We start from the raw sequence: 22,195 nt of genomic DNA, 5'->3' as shown, positions 1-22,195 counted from the left end.
CACAGAGCCATGTAACAAGATGTTGGGCTTTAGCCACCAATCTTCCAAATGACATCCAAATGCTTAATTTTATAAGGAGCAGATCATGCAGAATAGAGTTCTTTTGTCAAACAAGATCGGTGGCTGTCACAGAACCCTTATCTGCAGTCTTTGGGGAGCAAGCTGCAATAGGGGTCCTGAGGTACATGAGGCAGAGGTACGCCTAACCGTAGCTTCCTCTCTGACACCCAGCAACTCACATTGTGGAGCTGGAAGGTGCTTATCAACGGTGCCCAGCTACAACTTTAACAGGACTGACTGGACAGCGACTTCAAGCTCACCATCATGGTCAGGGAAGCTCCATCATGTTTGCTTCCGTTGGCGTGTGCCCACCAAGGTGCGTGACATTTGGTGGTTGATTGTGGCCAAGCTGGCATAAACTTGGACTGGAGGGTGAATCCCCCGTGTGGATCAGTACGTATGGTCGTCCTGTTATATATTTCCCTTTGAAAGTTATATTTTGTGATACACAGAGTAAGATAGTTATATTTACATTTGGCGATTGTTAGCTTCTAACAAATACTTTAAAATAAACCTGTTTATTTGCATACGTGTGAATTTTTGCCCACGCCAGCAGCATCGCACATAGCGATAAGACTGCGAGATAAGCCCCGTGGTGCCCAGCCAAGTGAATCAGTAGGAAATCCGATAATGGGACAACAGTTCTGCACCAAAATCGATCTGGATATTAAGGGCCTGATTCAGAATCGCGCGTTATGTCCACGTTTTACTGCGCATGCATCCAAGTCGTACCGAGTATGATTGTGTTTGTACAGAGTCTTGGAATCAGAAATACGCAGAGGTTCTTACAGACTGTACAAAAACCAATTAACAACACAGTATCAGATAATTCCTGTGAGCACCCCGACTATTTCTCCTGTATATGTCACAGTACGTACTCACCTGATCATGGTGAACATCAAGTAGCTTCACGATGTTGGGATGACTCTCACACAGCCTCATCGCTGCAATTTCTTTCTGGGTATTGCTTTCCATTCTAAAGATGTAATAATAATAAATTGATGTAGGAGGCCACAGGGTTCATGTTTTACCTCCGGAAGGCACAGCATTGTAATAAACTCCTACCTACAACACACTTCTCATTTGTCAGTTCTCTGAATAGGAGCTAGGAACCAATGGGCTCTTGCGCTAATATTTTTTTTCAATTTATCACCCCTAGGACAACCTACTCCTGTTCTGGTCACCCGTGTCCCTGGAAGGGAAGCGCTAACTAGCGGCAGCTTCCCCGGATCATAGGCGCTCTGTAAGGGAATTACCTGAAGCAATGAAACGCTTTCCATATCATTGTCCTCAAATCACCCAGTCTGTATTTTCCCCAAGGTGGTGGCAGCGAGGCAGGAGGCCTGCGAGATCGTGAGCCTCCAAGAGACATCAAACTCCGGTCACCTGCTTGCAGAGCGCCATTGGATCCTGCACATGACACATCTAACCAATAGAAGGATGCTGCTACAGACAACAACACCTATGCGGCTAGCCAGGCATACATGATAGCATGCCTTCTACAGCCTTCAGCTTGTCCAAGCGGACTCGTTATGCACCACTCATTTGTCCAGCTTTCTCATGGGCAATAGAGGTACCGATGAGGACTGTATACAGCTCCCCAAGGACCACACCTATTCAATGAAGTATTTTGTCCATCTAGTTTACCTTCTAGCTAGCCTTGTGGGTGACAAGCAAGGCTCTTGCTTATGTTAGAAAGCTTAAGTATTGTCTTGGAGAAGTCTTTATTCTGCCAAAGAAAATAGATTCCCAGGAATCCATTTGATCCCCAGGAGACCATGTCCAAGATGAGGAGTGAAAGAACCCTTATTTTGGTGATCTATAGCTACATTTAGGCTCCCTTTCCTCTACATACATCTTCCTGTAGTCCCAGTGGGCATCCCCAGTGGCTGTTGCCCTAAGAAGGATGATACCATGGTTAACCCAATAAAAGAAGTTCAACATCTCAAGCTTACGATCTAGCTCCTGGATTGAATCGCTTGATCATGCTTAGGCACAAATAATTTCTGCATTTCAGCCCAGTCCTTCAGATAACATTCCTCCTTCAAGATAAAAGTCTCACTCTAAAAAGAGCTACTATCTACAATTCAGGCCCAACCCATGCTCTACCATTGGACACTGTATAAGGGTGGTGGGGATCATAATCTCGATCCTTGTGCCTTATGCGAAATTCCACGTGCTGCACTTTTAGGTTTGTGAAACAGGTCTCTCTTCTTTAGAAGCTAGCTCAAAGATTGGTTTACTCAGATGCCAGTCTTCTGGGATGGGGAGCTGTAGGACCTCAAAACTAAACCTCAGGTATATGGTCTCCACAGGAGTGGATTTTACCAATCAATGTTCTGGAATAAGGGTCAGCTGTCTGTCCTTGAGTAGCTAGATGTCACTACTGAAGAAGATAAAAGTCAGAGACCGACAGACAACAACATAGTGGTAGCTTACATGAACCACCAGAGGAGCGCTCACAGACCCCAGGCCATGATGAAAGAACATTTCATCCTACTGGGTGGGTCTAATACAAATCAGAGACTAACCTTCTGAGGGTTCAAAACTAAGAGACAGACTTTCAGAACCACCTGGGCCCCAACAAATGGTACTAATGTGTTTCAGACCATTTAGCAGATTTGAGGTTCCCAGGAAACACATATAATGACATCACGTGCAACCACAAGCTGCCTTCTAGGAGGCGTGATTCATTGGCTGTTCTGTGGCCCATTGTTTAACTACCTGTTCCACTGGTCAAATTTTTATATCTTACAGGTCAAAGATGTCATATGCAGACACTGCTCCTTGGTCCTGATGACCCTGGTACACTGATCAATCACTATGGAAGCTTTCCTCTTTAGCAAGACATTCTGGGGCTGATTCAGCATTGCACGATTATAGGGAATCTGAGTGTGTGCATAACAGATACTGCGTGACTGCAAGCAGCCCCTGCTATGTCTCTGCCTGATTGACAGGCAGAGACATTTAAGGGACAGTGCGGGGGCGTTTCCGGAAACTGAGGCGTCGGCTCCGTTATCCGGGAGTGACAAGGCCAGGGGCTGCATCCACGTATGCAGTTTCCTGCCCTCGCAAGCCAGCCAGCCTGTGTAAGCTGAGACTTACTCCCACTATCGGTCACACTGCTGCTCTATCAGAACTAGGCATCTCTGCTGATGGCTACATCTGAGGCCCTGGGATAAAGCCTGCCCTGACCTATACAGATGCATACACACTAATTATACCGTCCGGTCACACAGCTGCTCTATCAGAACTAGGCATCTCTGCTGATGGCTGCATCTGAGAACCTGGGATAAAGCCTGCCCTGACTTATACAGATGCATACACACTAATTATACCGTCCAGTCACACAGCTGCTCTATCAGAACTAGGCTTCTCCCCTAATGGCTGCATCTGAGGCCCTGGGATAAAGCCTTCCCTGACTTATACAGGTGCGTACACGCTAATTATACAGTTCGGTCACACAGCTGCTCTATCAGAACTAGGCTTCTCTGCTGATGGCCGCCATCTGATTCCCTGGGATAAAGCCTGCCCTGACCTATACAGATGCATACACACTAATTATACCGTCCGGTCACACAGCTGCTCTATCAGAACTAGGCTTCTCCCCTAATGGCTGCATCTGAGGCCCTGGGATAAAGCCTGCCCTGACCTATACAGATGCATACACACTAATTATACCGTCCGGTCACACAGCTGCTCTATCAGAACTAGGCTTCTCCCCTAGTGGCTGCATCTGAGGCCCTGGGATAAAGCCTGCCCTGACCTATACAGATGCACACACACTAATTATACCGTCCGGTCACACAGCTGCTCTATCAGAACTAGGCTTCTCTGCTGATGGCTGCCATCTGATGCCCTGGGATAAAGCCTGCCCTGACCTATACAGATGCACACACTTATTATGCCGTCCAGTCACACAGCTTTGCCATACAGAGGTGCACTGGTCCTGACACCTACCGTTTGGTGATTATTTTCACAGCATACTCCTGGTTGGTTTTCTTGTGCAAGCATTTCCGGCAGATGGAGAAGCTGCCCTCGCCCAAGGGCTTATCTTTCAGATCGAGCTCATAGTGCTGGTAAAAGGAGGAGTCCTGTCGGAAAACAGATGACAATGCCAGGAGGGTTACTGCAGCACAGAGACTGGGTGACTGCACAGAGCCACAAACAGTAACAACTCTCTAAGACACCATGATGGCACAATGTCGGGATGGTTACTGCAGCACAGAGACTGGGTGACTGCACAGAGGGTCTCATTCAGAGCACAGGACGCTCCAAAGCGGGTCAATGGTACGCAAATGCGCATGCGCATGATGGAGGCTGCTCCGTCGTGCGCATGCGCGAGACCCGGCGAGCGACGGCTTCTCCGTCGCTCGGGGTCTCGCACCAAAGGGGGCATGCTGTCGATGGTGAGTGACAGCACGCCCCCTTTGGTGGGCATGCCGGGGCGTGGCTGCCCAGACGGAGGCGTTCCAATGGGAACGCCTACCGTCTGGGGCCGGCCCCACTGACATCACTAGTGATGTCAGTGGGAGTGATTTCGGCTCTGATAGAGCCAAAATCACTCCAGGGCTTGCGGCAGCGAGACCCTACCACAGGGTCTCGTCGCAAGCCCGATGGTCGTGATGGTCTTGACCATCGCGACCATCATCATGGACGCTCGCATAAGCTGTGGGTGGTAACCCACAGCTATGCGAGCGTCCAGGAGGACGCACCGAAAAAAAAAACGCCCTGATTCAGAGCGGGTGCTCGTTCAGAGTGTCCGGCTCTGATTCAGGCCCAGAGCCCCAAACAGTAACAACTCTCCAAGACAGCATGATGGCCCAATGCCGGGATGGTTACTGCAGCACAGAGACTGGGTGACTGCACAGAGCCCCAAACAGTAACAACTCTCCAAGACACCATGATGGCAAATTCTACAATTTATGCTTTGGAACTTCGGGCACTTTAGAAAAATTATGAAATCTGCATCATAGGAATAAGGCGGCTTCTAATTAGAATACGCAGTTTCCCAAGGACTAATAACACGACCTTGTATTGGTCAAACTTCAACTGCTTTCCTGGGTCATCGTTAACTCTCCCATGTCATTCTTGTTGTGTCCATGTGCGCTTATGTCCTCGGGCGTCTGCCACTCAAAGCGTACAGACAGGTTCTTATTGGAAGCGTATGCATTTAGCAATCAGTAACTACAAGCGACCTTGAATAGAAGAAATGTTTACAATATGTGATCACTTACAAATATATGCAACCAGGGTTGGCGAATTTAAACCACCTTGGTTTTAAAGCAAATTACTTTTTGTAAAAAAAAAAAAAAAAAATCACTAGTTTTTATGATGCTGTGACTACACCATTGTTTTTCTTAGGAATTTCTGCAACTGTTTGATATGTCACATGACTACTTTTCCAGTTAAAAAATTAGAGTTGCATCCAAGATGGCCAACTTCAAGATGGCCGCCATACTGGTGACATACCCTAAAATGTTTTTACCCACTTCCATATCAAATGTGTAGATTGGATTACTGTAACCCTCTCCTATCTGGCCTCCCCAAATCCCATCTCTCTCCTCTCCAGTCTATCCTTAATGCTGCTGCACGGCTTATCTTCCTCTCCAAACGCTCTACATCTGCCTCCCCTCTCCTACAAGCCCTACACTGGCTCCCCTTCCCCTTCAGAACCCAATTCAAGGTTCTCACACTCACAAAGCCCTCACCAATTCCTCTCCCATTTACATCTCTGATCTCATCTCCCGTCACTTTCCTGTCTGCCCTCTTAGTTCAACAAATGCCGCCTCTCATGCCAACTGATTACTTCCTCCCACTCCCGCCTCCAAGACTTTGCCTGTGCCGCTCCCCACCTCTGGAACTCTCTCCCTCTACCGATCAGACTCTCCACCTCTCTACAATCCTTCAAACGGGCTCTCAAGACCCACTACTTCATCATAGCCTTCCAGCTCTCATCCTAACTTGCTGCTACATGCTCCCTCCTCCCTGTCTTCCCCATCTGTATCATGCCCATCTGTCTGCCCCTCCCCTTCAGAATGTAAGCTCTTGTGAGCAGGGCCCTCTACCCTCTTGTGCTTCTCCTTACTTTATGTTCATCTACTTCTTACTCACCACTAGGACACCTAACACTTGGTGCCTATGCTTTGCTGCTTATGTGGGTGTTATGGCCACCTATGTATCAATGTATATTATCTATGTCCTTGTCCTTCATTGTATTGTATTTTACTGTAAGTCACTTTTTGGTTATGTACCTTGTAAGGCGCTGCGGAACACTTGTGGGGCCATATAAATAAACAATAATAATAATAGCCACTGGATTAATATCTCCTTACCCATGTCCTTTTTATAAGGGTATTTTCACACTTTTGGACCACCCTGTAACTGCATGACATGAATAAATCCTAATCGGGATAACCATGGGAATAATATGTCAATGTTAATAAATTCATATATTGAAAATAAATGATGATAAGAGACTAAGTGGTACGCATCAACTCCCTGTGTTTAAGCAAAGAGGTAACTATACTTTTGCTATAAAAGGCACATTGGTGACATTTATTTTTGCACTGAGTGCCGGTCAGTCAGTATATATGTTCAGTCATCTAGGGTAAACAGTTACACTTGTCATGCAGCAGCCACCAAGTAGTAGTGCACCAGCCCAGGACCTTGATACACTCAAGAGTGCAGGGACCCAATGACCCTCCTACAAAACAGAAGTCTCCAGTACAGCACTTACATTCAGTAATCACAGTGTCTCTCAACAGGATTCGGGGCCTGACTCTGACACGGACGCAAGCGCTGTGCGCTCGCAACCGGGTCGATGGTGGGCCAGTGCGCATGATGGAGCCAGCTCTGTCGTGCGCATGTGCGAGACCCGGATAGCGACGGGCAATCCATCGCTCCAGGTCTCGTACCAAAGGGGGCGTGCTGTCGATGTTGAGTGACAGCACGCCCCCTTTGGTGGGCGGGCCGGGGGAGTGGCTGCCCAAACTGAGGCGTTCCCATATGAACGCCTCCAATTTTGACCGGCCCCACCGACACCATGAGTGATGTCAGTGGGAGAGATTTCGGCTCTGTTTGACCATCGCGACCATCTTCCTGGCCGCTCGCTATAGCCGTGGGTGGTCACCCATAGCTATGCGAGCGGCCAGGAGGCCGCTCTAAAAAAAAATTGCCCGGCCCTGATTCAGAGCGAGCGCTCTGTCAGAGCGTCCGGCTCTGAAGCAGGGCCTCTGTTCCCCAGGCAGTGAGAGACTGAGTACAGAGACTGACACACCCTTTAACAACTTCTTACTGGTGGTCTGGAAATCAAGGCTGCTAATTATTTCCTGTCTACCAGAAAGAAGTTAGAAACTTGGGGCAATCAATCTAAATTTTCGCCCTAAAAGGTAGGACCCTCTTTTTCAACAGTAGCATCATTTCTTTTATGTATATTCCTACTTAAATAAATAAGAGGATGACCTTCACCATCTTTGCTTTGAGACAACATGTCACCGATCCTTACATCTGAGGCATCTGCCTGCACGACAAATTCAATTTTAAAGTCAGGTGTCATCCACACTGGTTAGGTGCACAACGCTACCTTCAACCCACGAATAGCCATCTCTGCCTGAGGATTACACTTAACTATAACTGACTGTTTAAGGTCAGTCAAAGGGACAACAATTGCCTATAAATCTTCTTTGATACCCTGTGAGTCCTAAGTAAAACTCTAACCTGCTTCTTATTTAGGGAGTCGTGGCCAATTTTGTATTGCCTCAATTTTATTAAGTTGGGACATTATGAAACCTCTACCTATGATGTATCCAAGAAACTTTACCTCTTCCATCACTAAACAGATTTTTGGGTTGGCTGTCAATGCTACATCATGGATGGAGTCCATTACTGCTTGTACCCTGGGTAAGTGAGACTGCTACTCAGGATTACATCACTGAGATAAGCAGCAGCATACGGTCTATGGGGCCAGACTGGTATCCGTCATCCTCTGAGAGGTGGCGGGTGCCCCACGAAACCCACATTGGAACAGACCTTCCGGTGCAGAAAAGCTGTGTTTTCTTTTGCCAGTACCCTTTGGTTAAGTCTAGAGTAGTTAAGTGCCATGCTGTTCCCAGCCTTACAATAAGTTCATCGTCCACACGAGGCAATGGGCAGGCATCAAACCTATACACACTACTCAATTCACGGAAATCATTGCAGAAGTGTAGGCTCCCGTTGGGTTTTGGAATGAGTACAATGGGACGTAACCACTCACTATGTGACTCTCTCATTACAACATGTTTTCAAATTTCTTTAGAAACAGATTCCCATTGGGTTTAGGTGTCACCATATCTAAGGACATGTCATGGACCTCAAATATTGTCACTATGGCCAAAAAAAAGCACAACATATATTTCCTGGTGAATTTTTATCGCTGTTATTGAAAGTGTGTTGATCTATTGCATCTCAGTTTGGTTCGGAAACAGCTCTAAAGCAGACCCTAAGCTTTTAGAGAGGGTTGTGAGGTCGGCTAAATAGGTGATTGGTACTAATCTGCCCTATATTAAAGAAATCGATATTAAAAGTTAAGGAAAGGAAGAGGATTGTTACAGACTGCAATCATCCAAACCACCACGTGTTCTCATTATTACCTTCAAATAGACGGTTCACAAACAGCAAGGACTAAAAAAAATGTTTTCCCATCCATCATTGTTAAACTGAACTTGGAAAATTGTTTAAAAGTCCAATATAACATTTGTATTCTGCTGTATCAGGGCTGTGGGAGTTCCGGAAATGTATTTCATCAAGAAACAATGTACAATGACAATAGAGTATTTCATTCAGTCATTCATGTAGGTGGCGGTCCTGTATGAACACCACGCTTCAGGCCCTACCACATTTCTATTGGGTGAAGGTCTGGACTTTCCGAAATGCTCCATTTTCCTGCTTCAACAATTTTTCTTTTAGAGACTGAATTGTGTATTTAGGGTCGTTCTCTTGCTTCAATACCCACCTTCACAAATAGACACACAGACATTCTCCCGTAGTACTGCCTTGTAGAATCTATTATTCATAGTATGGTGGGATGTCATCCTGGTCCTGTGGCAGCGACCTCAGCCCCAGACCATGGTGCTACTGCTTTACGGTTGGGATTCAATTTATTCTATTAGAAAATCTGTCATTTAAGGCAAAAAGTTCTATTTTACATTCATCCACTGGTCAGTAGTCTCCTGACTCACCCAGGTGGTCTTCAGCAAACTTTCAACGATCTGCAGTCTCCTTCTTAGAGAGTAGAGATGTCCTCCTTGCTGTCCTCCCATGCACACTATTCCTGTTCTCCGTTTGCATGACATGGGCCAGTGCACGAGAGGCCTGCAGGTCCTTTGACATAAGAGTTAGTTGTGATCTCCAGAATATTAGATTTTGTAGGACGACCACTAGGAAGGGGAAGAGTATTTCGGTGTTACATCTTCCCCATGTGTACATTCTCTGCCTGACCGCGCATTGGCGGAGGCCAAAGATATTGTAACCTCTTCCATCCTGAGGAGCACGGAGGTCCTCACAAAGCTGCTGCGATTGAGGCATATCCTGAGTTACATACATGTGTGCTGAAGGCCAGACTCTAGTAGTGGAGGTTCCAGTTTATGGGGGGTTTTCTTTAACTAGGGCAAAGGCCGCTCAGACTCCCACCTGATTGCCGTCCCGTTTATGGGCATCCTGACTCTAATTATCCCCACAGCTGAACTGATAATCCTGCAGGTTCTTACATGTCTTCTTACTAAGCAATATACTGCTGGGTCATTACTGATTTTATAGCTATGGTATTTCCGGCTACTCTCTCTGAAAGACATCTTTATATATATATATATAGATAGATATATATATATATATATATATATATATATATACACATACACATACATACATACACACACACACACACAGATATATATATATATATATATACAGTGTATCTCATATCTTGCAAATTTGGGATTTTTAATGCTTGAAGCAGCTATAATAGCATTAATAATGTCACGGTGAGTACAGAATAAATGTATAGTTTAGTACACGACTCTTGTAATCTTTAGGTCTCTCTCATGTGTAATATATGCAGCCCAGGGTTAGTGGCTTCTAACGTCCTAAATTAATATACAATCTATAGAATATAGTACACTAAACATTCAGTGAGAGTAGTGTGGCCCCCCGGCACTATGGCCTCTAAATCTGGGCCTCAGTGTGCATTCAAATCCAAATAGCCAGGACAGGACAGCACTGTACATTATCCATGTAAATCCATCTGACCTCCTATAGACGTAGGGAGCCTGATAATGGTAAATAGAAAGAGCTGAATGGTAACACTGTACCTTCATCATGGCGCTCCTCGCTATGTTTGTGACTCCTGGACGCTCCGTCCCCAGATGGTACTGGATGGGATCGGTGATTGCAGCGTTGCGCTTGAACAAGATAGACGGAGCAACAAAGGAATAGCCCTGCATGTAAGAAACAAATTGTGCGTTACGTGACCGGGCTCAGATGGGTAACCCGGGTCACGTGCGAGAGCGCAGACAGCCAGAACAATGTATACAGATTATACAGACTCTGTCAGTGCTGGAGTGAGATAACCTAGATATGCCATTACAGCATATTAATCCAAAGCTGAACACTGAAGGTCCGTCACACTGCACTGCTGCACCTTATGTTATTACCAAATGATGCGGTACCTCCACTGAGACCCCCTTTCCCTGGCCTTGGCGAGGGGGGCAGGGGTGCCAGCACTCGGGATGCCACTATCGGTATTCTAACAGTCAGAACCCTGACCCCTCCCCTAACCCTCCCCTCCCACAGCCCATCCCTAAACTTTCGTCTTGCAGACCACACCTCACCCCCCTCCAGCCTAACCCTAATCCTCCCCCTAGTGCCTAACCCTATCCCGATGCAGTCAGAACACCAGCTCCGGCATCCCGAAGGTAAGTACTGGGATTAGGGGAAGGGTTAGGGTTAGGCAATAGGGGGAAGGTTAGAGATAGGCTGCAGGAGGTGGGGTGAAGGTTAGGTTTAGGCTGCGGGGTGGGAGGGTTAGAGATAGGCTGCGGGGTGGGGAAGGTCAGGTTTAGGCTGCGGGGAGGGAGGGTTAGAGATAGGCTGCAGGGTGGGGGGGAAGGTTAGGTTTAGGCTGCGGGGTGGGGGGGAAGATTAGGTTTAGGTTGCAGGGTGGGGGTGAAGGTTAGGTTTAGGCTGCGGGGTGGGGTGGAAGGTTAGGTTTAGGCTGCGGGGTGGGGGGGAAGGTTAGATTTAGGCTGCGGGGTGGGGGGGAAGGTTAGGTTTAGGCTGCGGGGGGGGAGGGTTAGAGATAGGCTGCAGGAGGGGGGGGGGAAAGCTTAGGTTTAGTGCATGTTTTCCAGATCTCCTCAGCATCACAAGAGAAATAATTAGCAGCACCTGTAGATCTTTCTAAAATGTGTCAGTCAGTAATGAATATACCTATGCAACACCCAGGAGATCTGGAAATCATGCACTGCTAGGGGTCCCTGAGGACTGGAGATGGGAAACACAATTCTAGTGCACAGTATGTGGATAGGAAATACTATTCCTATAAGTAAATGTAATTTAGAATACATTAAGGGATAAAAACGGCTGTGGATGTTCTAATACGTATATACATGTAATGAGCAACGTCTGCAAATCACTGAGCCTGCTCCATGCCGCAGTCTACCCCAACAGCTGTGCATGCAGAGTATTAACACCTGGAGGCTCCGTGAGCAGAGCACACTGAGCTGGCAGCTGGGCAAAGCACACTGAGCTGGCTGCTGGGCAAAGCACACTGGGCAGAGCACACTGGGCAGAGCACACTGGGCAGAGCACACTGGGCAGAGCACACTGAGCTGGCTGCTGGGCAGAGCACACTGAGCTGGCTGCTGGGCAGAGCACACTGAGCTGGCTGCTGGGCAGAGCACACTGAGCTGGCTGCTGGGCAGAGCACACTGAGCTGGCTGCTGGGCAGAGCACACTGAGCTGGCTGCTGGGCAGAGCACACTGAGCTGGCTGCTGGGCAGAGCACACTGAGCTGGCTGCTGGGCAGAGCACACTGAGCTGGCTGCTGGGCAGAGCACACTGAGCTGGCTGCTGGGCAGAGCACACTGAGCTGGCTGCTGGGCAGAGCACACTGAGCTGGCTGCTGGGCAGAGCACACTGAGCTGGCTGCTGGGCAGAGCACACTGAGCTGGCTGCTGGGCAGAGCACACTGAGCTGGCTGCTGGGCAGAGCACACTGAGCTGGCTGCTGGGCAGAGCACACTGAGCTGGCTGCTGGGCAGAGCACACTGAGCTGGCTGCTGGGCAGAGCACACTGAGCAGAGCACACTGAGCTGGCAGCTGGGCAGAGCACACTGAGCAGAGCACACTGGGCAGAGCACACTGAGCTGGCAGCTGGGCAGAGGCTCCGTCACTTACCTGAAATATCCGGTCAGCATTCATAGGGAGAGCGGCGGGGGAGTACGTAGGATCCATCTCTGTAAATTCCTCTGCAAAATTCCCCACATCCAGCTCATCCTTAATGACTGGCTGGAACGGCGCAGGTACTTTCTTTGCTGCCAAATCATCCCAATTAATGTTCTGCAAAAACAAACCATGAATATTTTTGAAATGGTCTCTGACGGAGATATCCTCATATAAGCTGTGTTTTTATTTCAATGTCTAGTAAAACATTCAAAACAGGAGTCCTTCAGCATTGCCTCCCGCCTCCGCGTATCGGCACTGCCTCCCGCCTCCGCGTATCGGCACTGCCTCCCGCCTCCGCGTATCGGCACTGCCTCCCGCCTCTGCGTATCGGCACTGCCTCCCGCCTCTGCGTATCGGCATCATGCTTTGTGACAGTAGCCATAGCGCTCACCCAGGGGAGGGAGGATCAGAGACGGCGCAGCGCGGTTATCGGGCAACTTATGACTGGAGAAGAACATTACCAGAGGATGTCTCTATTCTAAAGCAAAACTAAATAAAAGACAGGAAGGAACCACAGAAAACGTCTTCTATAATAATACATAGAAACATTATCCCGCCAGCCTCACCCACCTGAAAAAATGGGTGTTTCTTTATTTCATCGGAGCCTCCGTAGCCGCAGCCCAACCGCTTATTCGGATCCTTCATCAATAAACCTCGAATAAGATCTTTCACCAGTTCACTCATTTCTGGGGGGTACGGGGGGTCATTTCTTAGTATTCTCCTGCATAAAAACAAAAAATCACTTTACTTACATCCATCAGAACCAGGGTCAGACTAACCTCAGAACAATTCTCATATGCTGTATATGGGAGGTAACGTGCGAGTGTGTTTATGTTGGTAATAACTCTGACATGGGAACGGTCTGCGTGCTTGGGAAATCGCCAGTCACAGCTGGTCAGCTGCTGGTGTAAGCTGGAGTCCGACACCAGTAACTGCCTGATCACAACACTACACACACCAGTAACTGCCTGATCACAATACTACACACACCAGTAACTGCCTGATCACAACACTATACACACCAGTAACTGCCTGATCACACTACACACACCAGTAACTGCCTGATCACAACACTACACACACCAGTAACTGCCTGATCACAACACTGCACACACCAGTAACTGCCTGATCACAACACTACACACACCAGTAACTGCCTGATCACAACACTACACACACCAGTAACTGCCTGATCACAACACTATACACACCAGTAACTGCCTGATCACACTACACACACCAGTAACTGCCTGATCACAACACTACACACACCAGTAACTGCCTGATCACAACACTGCACACACCAGTAACTGCCTGATCACAACACTACACACACCAGTAACTGCCTGATCACAACACTACACACACCAGTAACTGCCTGATCACAACACTGCACACACCAGTAACTGCCTGATCACAACACTGCACACACCAGTAACTGCCTGATCACAACACTGCACACACCAGTAACTGCCTGATCACAACACTGCACACACCAGTAACTGCCTGATCACAACACTAGACACACACCAGTAACTGCCTGATCACACTATACACACCAGTAACTGCCTGATCACAACACTAGACACACCAGTAACTGCCTGATCACAACACTATACACACCAGTAACTGCCTGATCACAACACTATACACACCAGTAACTGCCTGATCACAACACTATACACACCAGTAACTGCCTGATCACAACACTATACACACCAGTAACTGCCTGATCACACTACACACACCAGTAACTGCCTGATCACAACACTACACACACCAGTAACTGCCTGATCACAACACTATACACACCAGTAACTGCCTGATCACAACACTAGACACACCAGTAACTGCCTGATCACACTACACACACCAGTAACTGCCTGATCACAACACTATACACACCAGTAACTGCCCGATCACAACACTGCACACACCAGTAACTGCCTGATCACAACACTGCACACACCAGTAACTGCCTGATCACAACACTGCACACACCAGTAACTGCCTGATCACAACACTAGACACACACCAGTAACTGCCTGATCACAACACTATACACACCAGTAACTGCCTGATCACAACACTAGACACACCAGTAACTGCCTGATCACAACATTAAACACACCAGTAACTGCCTGATCACAACACTAAACACACCAGTAACTGCCTGATCACACTACACACACCAGTAACTGCCTGATCACAACACTAAACACACCAGTAACTGCCCGATCACAACACTAAACACACCAGTAACTGCCTGATCACAACACTGCACACACCAGTAACTGCCTGATCACAACGCTAAACACACCAGTAACTGCCTGATCACAACACTACACACACCAGTAACTGCCTGATCACAACACTAAACACACCAGTAACTGCCTGATCACAACACTAAACACACCAGTAACTGCCTGATCACAACGCTAAACACACCAGTAACTGCCTGATCACAACACTAAACAAACCAGTAACTGCCTGATCACAACACTAAACACACCAGTAACTGCCTGATCACAAAACTACACACACCAGTAACTGCCTGATCACAACGTTAAACACACCAGTAACTGCCTGATCACAACACTATACACACCAGTAACTGCCTGATCACAACACTGCACACACCAGTAACTGCCTGATCACAACACTATACACACCAGTAACTGCCTGATCACACTACACACACCAGTAACTGCCTGATCACAACACTAAACACCAGTGCTCTGTATAGTGACTTTGTTTACGTACAGTACAGCAGCCTGGCATGTCTGTTCTACACCTGTGACTACAATTAGTGGCTAAAATTATGTAATTATTAATTTGCTAATGGAGGCAGCAGGAAGCCACAGACAGAATTATATAGAGAAAAAAGCAGAGTCCCCCAGCAGCACAGACTATATAAGGAGATGAGTGATGTGTTAGTGAGGACAGGACTGTATGTGACAGGGGCAGTGACATGATGTGAGGAGAGGAATGGAGGCAGCAGGAAGTCACAGACTGAGAGTTATATAGTGGGAGAAGCAGGGTCCCCAGCAGTACAGAGTATATCAGGAGATGAGTGATATGAGGACAGGGCTGCATGTGACAGGGGCAGTGACATGATGTGAGGAGGGGATTGGAGGCAGCAGGAAGTTACAGACTGAGAGTTACATAGTGGGAGGAGCAGGGTCCCCAGCAGCACAGAGCAGTGATATGAGGCTGCTGTCACACTGATACAGGAAGTCACAGACTGAGAGTTATATAGTGGGAGGAGCAGGGTCCCCAGCAGCACAGAGTATATCAGGAGATGAGTGATGTGAGGACAGGGCTGCATGTGACAGGGGCAGTGACATGATGTGAGGAGGGAATGGGGGCAGCAGGAAGTTATAGACTGAGAGTTATATAGTGGGAGGAGCAGGGTCTCCAGCAGCACAGAGTATATCAGGAGATGAGTGATGTGTTAGTGAGGACAGGGCTGCATGTGACAGGGGCAGTGACATGATGTGAGGAGGGGAATGGGGGCAGCAGGAGATTTTCCATGATTCCGGTCATACAGCCAAGACAGAAGCACAGGGCCTGATTCACTACGGATCGCTATTGCTATCGCAGCTGCGATTACGCAGGCAGACCTACTGCGAAAACATGCTAATGTTTGCAATGGCAAAGCCAGCATAGAGACGCCCACTACCACTTTCTCACATCCGTAAGGCCTCGCAGACCTGCGTCTACATCGGTACCATCAAGCCCTTACGCACAATTACAAAAGGTCTGACTGTCATATGCGTTATACAAGCTGTGTATGCAGTCGCACTGGCTAATTTATGCACTCCCCGAAACCGGCGTTCAAAAGGACAGGCGCGCCTGCGTTTCTACAACCACTCCCCCCTCACCACCCCCAAACCCTGACCGCCCGTCCCTCGATCTGCGATGCCTTTGTATCTGTGTAAGTGATCACAGAGCGATCTCAATGTTAACTCGTGCACTGCAGTGCATACGCATGTGCAGTACTCACCATCTCCGATCTCCGTACGCTGTTGCGATCGGGGATGAATCAGGCCCACAGACTTATGAGCGTGGCAGGCGTGAACGCAGTGCTGCCCATATTTAAAACCATCATTTTGTCAAATTACCCGTCATGATACATTTACAAATACACATTATACTGCACGGGCTGTAAGGTGATACAAGGTACGTGGCAGAGTAGTTATTGGTACATGTTATACTCTATATCTCATGTGACACAAGTAGGCATTGGGATGAGAATTACTAATGAACATGTGCTGGGGTATACGTGGCTTATTCTAGTGGCGCTTACTTAGATATTTCGGCCTGAGAGTTTTTCTCTCCGTCCACAGTGAATGGTGATCCTCCCGTCAGCAGCTCGTACATCAGGACCCCCAAACTCCACCAATCTACGGCCTGGAACAGGACAGAGGCAAGAGGACTTTAAGATGGGAACTAAACATACTATGGAAGAACACAGTACGCTAGACGGTATCTCCCTGTCCCGGCCCATGATAATTTCTGTGGCAGGCATGAAGCCAGAGGGAACGGCATGTACTGATACTAAGATCGTTCTAGTGCCACAATCTGAGCTGTTACGCCAAGTTTTAGGGGGTTTATAAATCAATTACACAGAGATACAGTACAGTACTTGAAGTGCAGCTCAGTCGACAGAAGGAAATGTTCCAGAGTTTCTGGCCGAGGAATAATGAACAGGAGACTGGAGGCGCAGTGCGTCACCTGAGGATCGCGGCGATCCCTAGAATGTCACCCGCCTGTCATACAAGAGATTGGCTGCCAAAGAATACAAATATCATTATTTGTACAGGTTTAACACCCAACCACATGTTTCTGGTTCTAGGGCCTCTAGTCTGTTCCTTGTACAAAGGGCCAGGTCTATGTGACTGCTGCCACCAAATTGCCCTAGAAAAGGAAACTTTTTGACTTACACGGTTCGCCCTCGTGTAAGACGGTAAAATAAACTATCACGTTGCCGTTTGAGATGTATGCACCGGCCGGAACCTGGGAGAACCTGTTCACCTGGCTGGAATTTTGTGCACATTTTGTGTCCTATAGGTGTTGAGACCTTATGGATATTGATGAAGTAGTGCAAGAACCACTGTGAAACTATGTCAAGCATCTCTGCCCAGAAGTGCACTCAGTCACTATTTACACAAGAGGCGTGAGACACTTTGCTACCGTTTGGTTCCAAAAAATAGCAGAGGAAGTGTGCAAACAGATAGAAGTGTGAGAACAGTATCACTATTAGTCCTACACAATGGCATGCACAGCACACAACCCTCTACGCACGGCAGGCACGCCCCTTATGTGATCTGAACTAACTATGACGAGATCAATACCTTATCGTGGCCAGAATCCCCTCCTTTGACAATCTCTGGTGCCATATATTCTATGGTCCCACAAAAGGAATATGTTCTTTCATTCTAAAAAGTAAAGAAATGGTTAGCTTGATTCAAAGCACAGTAAGGGCACTCAGATATACCGTAAGCACACAGCGTATCGCTATAGAGCATAGGTCAGCAAGCCGGATGGTGAAAAGAAGATGCAAACAAAATACTCATATATACACACACACACACACACACACACACACACACACACACACACCACTGGTAACGCTGACCACACGTAGAACTAAAGGACAAGACCAAGGTCCACATTGGCCACAAATTGATCCAGACGTTTAGCACCAAGCCGAGCGGTCACATGACTTCCAACGCACAGTATTTTCCATACGCCCTAAAAAATTATTTAATTAATTTCAAGCTGAATATTGAAAGCAGACATTCCAGTCTCATTACGCATATATGTGATTGGCCAATGTTAAGGGTATGACCAGCTGACATCCACATGTCACTATATTACCCCCTAGTAATGCGAATGCCCACGGTTTCATTTATTATATAGTGTGTACTCCAACTTAATACAGCCCCTTTATTTCATGTATACTGGTGTTGTCTCATCTAATTCATTAATGTATTCAGCAAGCTAATTACAGCCTTGGCCTGTGGCTGAAGCTGGGAGTGACAGTGTACACACACTTATATAATGATTGGCTGCTTCAGATTACTGGCTATGGGCCTGATTCAGCAAGGATTGCTATTGTGATCGCAGCTGGGATTACGCACGCAGTGTCACTGCGAAAATATGCTTATGATTGCTATCGCTATGCCATCACAGCCAAACATAATGACGCCCACCTTACCATACACACATCCGTAATACAGTGCAAGACTGAGACACCATCAGTAACATGGAGTACCATCACAGCCTCACACACACTTACACAGGCTCTGATCTTACTCAGGAACTGCTAACCTCATCACACACAGTGATTACACAAGACTGAGAGACCATCAGTAACATGGAGTACCATCACAGCCTCACACACACTTACACAGGCTCTGACCTTACTCAGGAATTACTAACCTCATCACACACAGTGACTACACAAGACTGAGATACCATCAGTAACATGGAGTACCATCACAGCCTCACACACACTTACACAGGCTCTGACCTTACTCAGGAATTACTAACCTCAACACATGCAGTGATTACACAAGACTGAGAGACCATCAGTAACATGGAGTACTATCACATCCTCACACACACTTACACAGGCTCTGACCTTACTCAGGAATTACTAACCTCATCGCAAGCAGTGACAGTTCAGGCTGCGTAGGGCATCGCAATGGCTAATTTATGCCCGCCCCTGCAACGGTGTTCAAACACACTGGCACCACCCGGCTATAACAGTAGGACACTGGCTTACAATGGTCACCCCCTGGCTATAACAATATTTTCTTTGTGTAGCTAAACTCACACTGTTTCTGTATGTAAGAGTCCCTGTCGCCGAGCAGCCCGGAAGTCACAGCGATTTCCTGTGTCGCTTACTTTGGGGTGACCTGAGATAGTGCTAAAGGCTGTTGAATTGTTTGTTCCTTTTTGTTGCCTTGAACTTGCTTGGATTTAAGCATAATGAGCTGCGTTACACAAGACAGTGCTTCCATGCGACGGCCCTGCCGTGTTTATACTGGTGTACAGCCCACCACCATGTTTTTGCATTATGGGATTAAAGCGGACAAAATGAAATAGGAATTAGGAACCAATGAGAGGCCGCTGAGTCCAGAAACAGGAACGCTGATTGCAATGTATAAAATTAAATGAAAAAAATAAATAAAATATAATAAAAATGCTAGTTTCTTGTTCCAAAGGGCAAATACATATTCTTGCATGTGATAAGAAATAGATTTTTTTGGTTACGCAATTTTATGAACTTTGCATCGCAGCATCTAAAAAAAAAAATTAATTAAACAAAGCAGAGGTTCAGGAGATTTCCGTTACTGCCTTGTGCAAGGTCTTCTGCAACTTATCTTAATATATTGCTTTTAATTACTGGCCACCGTCTGGCTATATATCAATATCATCCACTGGACAATTCCGTACCCTCTGCCTCAGATACAAGCATCTCCAGAGAACATATTTTGTTGGTATCTTGGAGCAGAATAATATCCTCTCTACGCGATCAGTGGCAAACGCAGGATTTCTAGAGGGGGGTTTCCAAATGCCTGATTTTAGTGTGAGAGTGTGGCCAGTCCATGAAGAGGGTAGAATTAGCACTTAACCAGCTTTAATATGCATCATACAAAGTGTATTGTGTGTCATAATTCCAGCATATAGAGGACCAGCAATCACAGTAACCCATTATATGCAGCAGTAGGTCCATCCTGCCTGAGCGGAGTGTTTTTTATGTTAGATGTGGTCACCATTCCAGAGTATAAGAGCAAGTCCGGGAGTCTGGAGGAGCAGAAGAACAACCTAGCACTGCCCTGGACATATATGTACATAGTGGGCTCTATAGCAGCACATCCCTAACAGTGAATGTTTTCCAGATCTCCTAGTTGGTGCACAGGTTATTTATTATTGACTGATACATGTTAAAAGATCCACAGGTAGTGCTAATTATTTCATTTATGATACTGTGAAGAACATGCAGCACTAGTAACATTCTATTACATTACTATTTTTATTGTGGTCATGGTGTGGGCTGGGGAGGGGGGTTTCCAGGCAGACGGAAACCCCCCCTGCGTTTGCCTATGGCGATCACAGATATATACGGCTGGGAAGCTCAGAAACACGATTAGCAAAAACAGTTACTTCAGGGCATTTACAAGCCAAATAACTGACGGTGAAAATCCGCTTTATTAACAGTAGTCAAATGTAAAGACATACTCAAGACTTTGTGGGATTAGTATCTGTATGTATGGGGGGGGGGGAGATGAAAAAAATAAATGACGGCTGTAAGATCCTGCGATCACTCAGCGCTAACTCACCTCGTCAGACAGAAACTCCTTGCTGAGCCCAAAATCGGTTAGGACCACGTGTCCGCTGGAGTCCAGGAGGATGTTCTCCAGCTTTATATCCCGATAGAGGATCCCGAGCTGCAGGAGGAAAGTTACAGGTTCTCATTCCTGTCCGTGGATAATTTACATCAGATAGGAGCAGAGAAGGACAAGGCAGAGGGACAGGAAAAGCCAGAGACGAGTATTCAGTACATAAACTGCAATAAATCCCACAGGAGGCCCTGTGCAGCGCAGGGAATGTAAAGGCCTTTATTTACGAGGCGGTGTAAAATACGCTGGAATAAACCAGTAAAAAATTTAAAAAAAAAATGGTTTTATGGGTGCACCGTGCACAATAAATAGGGGTTTAGGAATGTACGCGTTCGGCTGTGTATTACAATACACTAGGCACTGTCCATTCAGTTTATAAAATAAAAATAAAGATGGACTTCATTGTAGATTGGCGCGATAGGTGTTATTAGTGCTACACAGAAAGGCAATATAGTGCGGATTTGTATTCATCTAAATGTACAGTATGAGAGCAGCTATATTGTTTACTTCGTTACAAGACATTTTATTTTAAGTTATCAATCAAATGAAAAAGGAATAATAACAGGCAGCTATGAGCAAATATTTGCTTGGAACCAGCAGCTCATGTATGTTAGTCAGGCCTCGTGTATATCAGTCAGGCCTCGTGTATATTAGTCAGGCCTCGTGTATATTAGTCAGGCCTCGTGTATATCAGTCAGGCCTCGTGTATGTTACTCAGGCCTCGTGTATGTTAGTCAGGCCTCATGACTGTTAGTCAGGCCCCGTGTATGTGAGTCAACATACACGGGGCCTGACCTCATGACTGTTAGTCAGGTCTCGTGTATGTTAGTCAGGCCCCGTGTATGCGAGTCAGGCCCCGTGTATGTGAGTCAGGCCCCGTGTATGTGAGTCCGGCCCCGTGTATGTGAGTCCGGCCTCGTGTATGTGAGTCCGGCCTCGTGTATGTGAGTCAGGCCTCGTGTATGTGAGTCAGGCCTCGTGTATGTTAGTCAGGCCCTGTGTATGTGAGTCAGGCCCCGTGTATGTGAGTCAGGCCTCATGACTGTTAGTCAGGCCTCGTGTATATTAGTCAGGCCTTGTGTATATTAGTCAGGCCTCATTAATATTAATCAGGCACTCTGCGCCTCAGAGCGGTCACCAGCTGCTAGCAAGTGGATAGGCTGCATTCCGGGTCAGCCCACAAACTGTCTGCCCCTGCTCCACCCTCCTCCACACAAGTCCACCTTTACCACCAGCAAGAAC

The 22,195-nt window shown here is 47.0% G+C and overlaps 1 protein-coding gene across 2 annotated transcripts in view; it reads right to left on the bottom strand.

The window, feature by feature from the left end:
* RPS6KA5 (ribosomal protein S6 kinase A5) overlaps positions 1-22,195 on the bottom strand; it is a 121,256-nt gene that overhangs the window by 54,842 nt on the left and 44,219 nt on the right. For both annotated transcript variants that reach the window (XM_088455563.1, XM_088455562.1), the window contains exons 5-12: positions 20,894-21,001; positions 17,897-17,980; positions 16,849-16,952; positions 13,110-13,260; positions 12,492-12,653; positions 10,407-10,532; positions 4,021-4,154; positions 943-1,036 (exon numbers count right to left, since the gene is read on the bottom strand). In XM_088455563.1, coding sequence (XP_088311689.1) covers positions 943-1,036; positions 4,021-4,154; positions 10,407-10,532; positions 12,492-12,653; positions 13,110-13,260; positions 16,849-16,952; positions 17,897-17,980; positions 20,894-21,001 — 963 coding nt within the window. The remainder of the gene's footprint in view (positions 1-942; positions 1,037-4,020; positions 4,155-10,406; positions 10,533-12,491; positions 12,654-13,109; positions 13,261-16,848; positions 16,953-17,896; positions 17,981-20,893; positions 21,002-22,195) is intronic.

The sequence above is a fragment of the Taudactylus pleione genome, unplaced genomic scaffold (assembly GCF_031769625.1).
Source record: "Taudactylus pleione unplaced genomic scaffold, aTauple2 ptg000660l, whole genome shotgun sequence".
Lineage (NCBI taxonomy): Eukaryota > Metazoa > Chordata > Amphibia > Anura > Myobatrachidae > Taudactylus > Taudactylus pleione.
This window is presented reverse-complemented; position numbering and strand designations above follow the sequence as displayed.